Source organism: Oncorhynchus keta, chromosome 22 (assembly GCF_023373465.1).
Source record: "Oncorhynchus keta strain PuntledgeMale-10-30-2019 chromosome 22, Oket_V2, whole genome shotgun sequence".
Lineage (NCBI taxonomy): Eukaryota > Metazoa > Chordata > Actinopteri > Salmoniformes > Salmonidae > Oncorhynchus > Oncorhynchus keta.
In genome coordinates, this window is record NC_068442.1 from 7,695,508 (window position 1) to 7,702,761 (window position 7,254).

Consider the following 7,254-nt stretch of genomic DNA (forward strand, 5'->3'; position numbering starts at 1 on the left):
TCACCCAGTTCCTGTCGCTGAAAAACATCCCCACAGCATGATGCTGCCACCACCATGCTTCACTGTAGGGATGGTAGCAGGTTTCTTCAAACATGACATTTGGCATTCATGCCAAAGATTTCATCAAACCAGATCATATTTTTTCTCATGTTCTGAGTCCTTTAAGTGCCCTTTGGCAAACTCCAAGCGGGCTGTCATGTGCCTTTTACTGAGGAGGGGCTTCTGTCTGGCCACTCTACATTTACATTTAAGTGCTGCAGTGATGGCTGTCCTTCTGGAAGGTTCTCCCATCTCCACAGAGGAACTCTGGAGCTCTGCCAGAGTGACCAATGGGTTCTTGGTCACTTCCCTGACCAAAGCCCTTCTCCCCCGATTGCGCAGTTTGGCCAGGCGGCCAGCTCTAGGAAGAGTCTTGGTGGTTCCAAACTTCTGCAATTTAAGAATGATGGAGGCCAATGTGTTCTGGGGGACGTTCAATGCTGCAGAAATTTTTGGTACCCTTCCCAGATCTGTGCCTCGACACAATCCTGTCTAGGAACTCTACGGACAATTCCTTCGACCTTATGACTTGGTTATTGCTCTGACATGTACTGTCAACTGTGGGACCTTATATAGACAGTTGTGTGCCTTTCCAAATCATGTCCAATCAATTGAATTCACCACAGGTGGACTCCAATCAAGTTGTAGAAACATCTTAAGGATGATCAATAGAAACAGGATGACCCTGAGCTCATTTTCTAGTCTCATAGCAAAGGGTCTGAATACTTATGTAAATAAGGTATTAAAAAAAAAAAAAAAAGTACATTTTTTTTTTCTAAAAACCTATTATCACTTCGTCATTATGGAGTATTGTGTGTAGATTGATAACGTAACAAAATGTGGAAAAGGCCAAGGGGTAGGAATACTTTCCGAATGTACTGTATGCATAGAGGGTGAGAGATGGGAGGATAGGGAGGGGATATCGGTTTGGGCCGGGAGGTCACCTTTGAAGTTGGGGTTGAGCAGCTCCTTCCTGGTGTTACACAGCAGAGCGTTGGAGAAAACCAGGTCCAGAGCACACAGCAGCAGGTGGTACGAGTTCACCAGGTCATCACTGATCATAGGGAAGTTTCCTGGCAGGGGAGGAAGAGAGAAGAGACATTGAAATAATCCTAATAATAATAAGTAGGATTTTACACTGCTTTTCTAAGACACAAAGATAGTTTGGCACAATGATCTGGTCCTAACAATAAAGCTTGTTGAAATGAATTGATCTCGTGTTGACAGCAGAGTAGTGCTGGTAGCCTCAAACCTTGATTTTGATTATTTCAACTACGTCCAAAGAACAATGGATATCACAGTATACATTTACATTTACATTTAAGTCATTTAGCAGACGCTCTTATCCAGAGCGACTTACAAATTGGTGCATTCACCTTATGACATCCAGTGGAACAGCCACTTTACAATAGTGCATCTAAATCTTTTAAGGGGGGTGAGAAGGATTACTTTATCCTATCCTAGGTATTCCTTATACTTACCAAAGTCACCTTTCACCTAATTCAATTAACAAAACTAGTAAAATCAAATCAAATTCAGTGTAGTATGTGTGAGGACACTTAGAAAAAAGGGTTCCAAAAGAGTTCTTCGGTAGTCCCCATAGAATAACCCTTTTTTGGTTCCAGGCAGAACCCTTTTTGGTTCAGGTAGAGCCCTTTAAGGTTCTAGATAGCACATTTTCTTCTAAGAGTGTAGAGTCTAGTGAGTGTGCATAGAGCAAGTGCAAGGATGTCAGTGCAAAATAATGAAGATAAATAAATAAATAATAAAAGGGGGGCAATGTAAATAGTCTGGGTGGCAATTTGATTAACTGTTCAGCAGTCTTATGGCTTGGGGGTAGAAGCTGTTCAGGAGGCTTTTGGTCACAGACTTGGTGCTCCAGTACCCACTTGACGTGTGGTAGAAGAGGGAACAGTCTATGACTTGGGTGCCTGCAGTCTTTGACAAGTTTCAGAGCCTTCCTCTGATACCAACTGGTATAGAGGTCATGAATGGCAGGAAGTTCGGCCCCAGTGATATACTGGGCCGTACGCACTACCCTCTGTAGCAACTTGCGGTCAGACGCCGAGCAGTTGCCATACCAACCAGTGACGCAACCTACCACCGCCGTGTTGCAGGCAAACTTAATGACGTTGTTGGAGTCGTGCGCAGCCACGCAGTCGTGGGTGAACAGGGAGCACCGGAGGGGACTGATCTGGTTGTGTGTGTGTGTGCGTGCGTGTCTTTTGAGTTCTTATTAAGGATTAAGGAGCTATAAAAATCACATCTATTTGCCCTGGCCTCTGTTCTCCTGCTGATGCCAACAACTCAGTGCAGTCCTTGGCATGCCCAGTGCCCAATGTAGAGTAGCTAGCCCTTGTCAGTTATACTTTGTGAGTAACCAAATAGTGATCACTTCACATAGCCTTCAAACTATCCTTTTCTCAGGACCCCACTGATCCCTAGTCCTTTCCCCTCTGTCCTCCCCCTCTTTTCCTGTCTTTTGCCATGAACGAAACAGAAGTACTCACCTTTAGCGTTGACAAACAGAATCCAGCAGAAGTTGAAGACTTCAGCGACGGTGCAGGGATGGCGCCTAAATCAGAATAAGTCGGCGGTCAGTCTGGTCAAGGAGACTGACCGCTGTGCTCAGAGATCTCACGATCTGGCTGGCACCAGGATGGAAACAATTCCATTTGTACATTCTAGCCATTTAGCAGATGATCTTATCCAGAGCAACTTACGGTAGTGAGTGCACACATCTACTTGGCTTTGTTCAAGAGTGGTCAAACTGTTGTAGAAAATAGTGATTTGTCAGAACTTCATAGCGAGCTACAGTATCAACAACTAACTCACCTCTGTTTGCGGCTCCTGTGGACTCTGGGTGGGTCGTCAGAGGGTGCCTTAAAGATGGCTTTGAATATGGGGATATATTTCTTGAAGATGACGGCAGAAATTGTGAAATTCCTCTCCAGCTTCTCCGTGCTCTGGCAAAAGTCTTGGGGCAGACTTGCCATGTCCTGCCATTTCTTCATCTTGTTAAAGAACTCAATGAGGCTGCAATCAGAAACAGGGCAACTCTTTGAGAATTGACAGTATTTTCCAGTTCAATAAATTCTATATTACATAGGACAGTTATTACACAAATAACCAGGTTGGAATCAGAATCCAAGAACTAAGCAAGAAACCATATGGACTGCTATGCAAATCTATGGAGGACTTTGTGTGAAAGTCCATTAGTAAGTGACAGTGGGGCAAAAAAGTATTTAGTCAGCCACCAATTGTGCAAGTTCTCCCACTTAAAAAGATGAGAGAGGCCTGTAATTTTCATCATAGGTACACTTCAACTATGACAGACAAAATTAGATTTAAAAAATCCAGAAAATCACATTGCAGGATTTTTAATGAATTTATTTGCAAATTATGGTGGAAAATAAGTATTTGGTCAATAACATTATTAATACTTTGTTATATAACCTTTGTTGGCAATGACAGAGGTCATACGTTTTCTGTAAGTCTTCACAAGGTTTTCACACACTGTTGCTGGTATTTTGGCCCATTCCTCCATGCAGATCTCCTCTAGAGCAGTGATGTTTGGGGGCTGTTGTTGGGCAACACAGACTTTCAAGTCCCTCCAAAGATTTTCTATGGGGTTGAGATCTGGAGACTGGCTAGGCCACTCCAGGACCTTGAAATGCTTCTTACGAAGCCACTCCTTCGTTGCCCAGGCGGTGTGTTTGGGATCATTATCATGCTGAAAAACCCAGCCACGTTTCATCTTCAATGCCCTTGCTGATGGAAGGAGGTTTTCACTCAAAATCTCACGATACATGGCCCCATTCATTCTTTCCTTTACACGGATCAGTCGTCCTGGTCCCTTAGCAGAAAAACAGCCCCAAAGCATGATGTTTCCACCCCCATGCTTCACAGTAGGTATGGTGTTCTTTGGATGCAACTCAGCATTCTTTGTCCTCCAAACATGCCGAGTTAAGTTTTTACCAAAAAGTTATATTTTGGTTTCATCTGACCATATGACATTCTCCCAATCTTCTTCTGGATCATCCAAATGCTCTCTAGCAAACCTCAGACGGGCCTAGACATGTACTGACTTAAGCAGGGGGACACGTCTGGCACTGCAGGATTTGAGTCCCTGGCGGCGTAGTGTGTTACTGATGGTAGGCTTTGTTACTTTGGTACCAGCTCTCTGCAGGTCATTCACTAGGTCCCCCCGTGTGGTTCTGAGATTTTTGCTCACCGTTCTTGTGATCATTTTGACCCCACGGGGTGAGATCTTGCGTGGAGCCCCAGATCGAGGGAGATTATCAGTGGTCTTGTATGTCTTCCATTTCCTAATAATTGCTCCCACAGTTGATTTCTTCAAACCAAGCTGCTTACCTATTGCAGATTCAGTCTTCCCAGGCTGGTGCAGGTCTACAATTTTGTTTCTGGTGTCCTTTGACAGCTCTTTGGTCTTGGCCATAGTGGAGTTTGGAGTGTGACTGTTTGAGGTTGTGGACAGGTGTCTTTTATACTGATAACAAGTTCAAACAGGTGCCATTAATACAGGTAACGAGTGGAGGACAGAGAAGCCTCTTAAAGAAGAAGTTACAGGTCTGTGAGAGCCAGAAATCTTGCTTGTTTGTAAGTGACCAAATACTTATTTTCCATCATAATTTGCAAATCAATTCATTAAAAATCCTACAATTTGATTTTCTGCATTTTTCTCTCATTTTGTCTGTCATATTTGAAGTGTACCTATAATATAAATTACAGGCCTCTCATATTTTTAAGTGGGAGAACTTGCACAATTGGTGGCTCACTAAATACTTTTTTGCCCCACTGTATATATGAAGTGGGGCACATTTAAGGCCAGTTTCCTGGACACAGATTAAGCCTAGTCCTAGACTAAGAGGCCCGTTTTATGTATAATTTCCATTGAACATGCTTTATTAGTCTAGGATTAGGCTTAATCTGTATCTGGGAAACCGGACCATAGGGATTCGTGCCTGGGCATACGCACCTTTGTTCTGAACAGCTGAGGATCCTGGTCAGAGAGACATAGTTTCCCTCCGCGGTGCCCTTACCCACCGTTGGTATGGCTGTCCTGCAGGCCACATAGAGAGCACAGGCTAACCAGTGTAGCTCACTGCCCTGTAAGAAAGGGGGATGGAGAAAGAGAGAGGGGGGGGGTGTTACTTTTTCTGTCCAAGGCTCTATCTCACTATTAAGGATACTAATTAGAGCTGGTGGGGCCAGAGAGGAGATAGGCCATGTTAGAAATTCTCCCCTCTAGTGGTTTCTTCTGTAATCCCTATTCCTAATTTTCTGTCGAACCACCTCCAAATAAACCATACACAGATACAGCAGATGGCTAACCCTTATGAGGAAAGGTTTGTGAATAAGGCACATGCACAATGCAGACTTTATTATAACAACCCTGATATTCATAACTATACCATATTAAAAAAATATCAAGTAAGCTGGATCATTCAGTGTTAGGACCAAAGAGCAGCGCCCCCTTTTCTAGACCAGGGGTTGCCAACTTAGAGGGTGCGCCCCCCATATGGGGCGGCAATGTTCCGTTGAAAGGTGCGGGACCTTCCTTGATTTGAGGAGTAATTTTTGGTTTGTTTTTATACTGATCTAAAAATAAGAAATAATTCATCTACGATACTTTAAGCTAAAAACAAGAGGTAAAATGAGAGAGGAAGACTTGACTCTAATGCACATGGGGGAATATATTTGTCTCAATGACATTCAGAAGCTGAGCAACAACCTTCTAAAGTCAAGGAGTCAAAGAAATGGGACTTTGCATGGGAAGCAATCTTATATATATGTGTGACTCTGTCGCTATCAATTGATCTATTCACTTTATGTAAAAGAGGATATGCATCATTAAATAGAGGGTTCATATAAATTATCTTAATAAACATATTTGCTAGCGGAATAAAATTTGGGGAAATAGGGTCTAGAGTTTATTTACAGTAAGCATCGTTAAAGAGCCTACCTAAATAAAGAGCCAACCTAAAAGATGTCATGATGTCTTGTTAAACTATGGAGTTTGCAGGAAATTAGCTTCAAAAACAAAACCCTTTTCCTTGGTCCCTCAAATAAAATTTAAAAAATCAAGCTGGTGGTGTATTTAGTATAAGGTATCTCGAGAAACAACATTTTGTAGTGACATTTTTTAAATGTGAAAAGGGGCGCCCTGGGGGGGAAAAGGTTGAGAACCTCTGACCCCAGTTAACCTTGTCCTATTCTAAACCATGAGATTGGTCCGCCTCTAAAACTGACACAGACCAGTAAATTCAGACCGGTAAACTCCTCCCCTTTCCACAGAAAAATATCACAAATAATGGAGTTTTATATCAAATATTTATGTAAAACTACAAACGTAATACAAGCTGCGTCTTTAAATATGAAATGAGACGGCGTAAAATGTCGGTCGTGAAAGGTAGAGGCAATGCTATTCTGCAAGTGAAGCCTGTGGTAAACCGGTTGCCAAAATGGCTAAATGTATATTACTGTACAATATACAAAGCAAAACATATTTACCTCTAATGTGTAATTTTTGCTTATGTTTTCGTAGCTCTTCCATGCTTCGTTGCTCGCCTCCTCGTCCATATTCAAAGCTCGACAGAGATCTTCAAACCCCTGCCTTGTTTTCTGCAAAAAGTCTTCCTCCTCGTTCATTTTGACTGTTCCAAAGGGTACACAGCAAATAGATTCCGGTCCAAATTACAACGCAGTTGCAAAGCAGAGTCGACTCAAGCGCGGTTTGTTACAACGTACATATAAACAATGTTACTATTCGTATTGTGCGATCCAATATACAGTGGGTGCTATACAGTGTAGCCATTTAAATGTCCTTTGAGTGAAAGCTACTATCTTGCGTAGCAGATTACGGAAAAGACTTGCGTAGAGTACATGAGCGATAGAAAACGTGACATTGTTGACGGTATTTGCTTGGTGAATACGATATCAACCGTACTGGGGGTTTCCGCCCACAAAAAATGCGTTTCCAACCTTTAATGGATGAATACCAGTCATTCAATACAATAATACTTCCGGCTGATTATATCATTCATACCAGTTTTTTGTGAGATTTTTTAATCATTCATGCCATGTTCAACAACGTAAACCAAACCACTGCCGATTTTAGCATGTACATCTTGGCGCAAAAAATATATATTTTTAGACGCATGCCAGCAAAGCCTTTACACCACACAACACTAA

At 42.4% G+C, this 7,254-nt stretch overlaps 1 protein-coding gene across 3 annotated transcripts in view; it reads right to left on the reverse strand.

Annotated features, from left to right (window-relative positions):
- The window catches only part of LOC118400989 (retinoblastoma-like protein 2), a 30,827-nt gene extending 23,823 nt beyond the window's left edge, over positions 1–7,004 (reverse strand). Inside the window, exons 1-5 of one of the 3 annotated variants that reach the window (XM_035798058.2) lie at positions 6,574–7,004; positions 5,039–5,169; positions 2,875–3,075; positions 2,550–2,614; positions 984–1,112 (exon numbers count right to left, since the gene is read on the reverse strand). In XM_035798058.2, coding sequence (XP_035653951.1) covers positions 984–1,112; positions 2,550–2,614; positions 2,875–3,075; positions 5,039–5,169; positions 6,574–6,711 — 664 coding nt within the window. In that variant the 5' untranslated portion in view covers positions 6,712–7,004. The remainder of the gene's footprint in view (positions 1–983; positions 1,113–2,549; positions 2,615–2,874; positions 3,076–5,038; positions 5,170–6,573) is intronic. The other 2 variants (XM_035798059.2, XM_035798057.2) reach the window with 2 other exon arrangements.
- Positions 7,005–7,254: the final 250 nt, after the last annotated feature.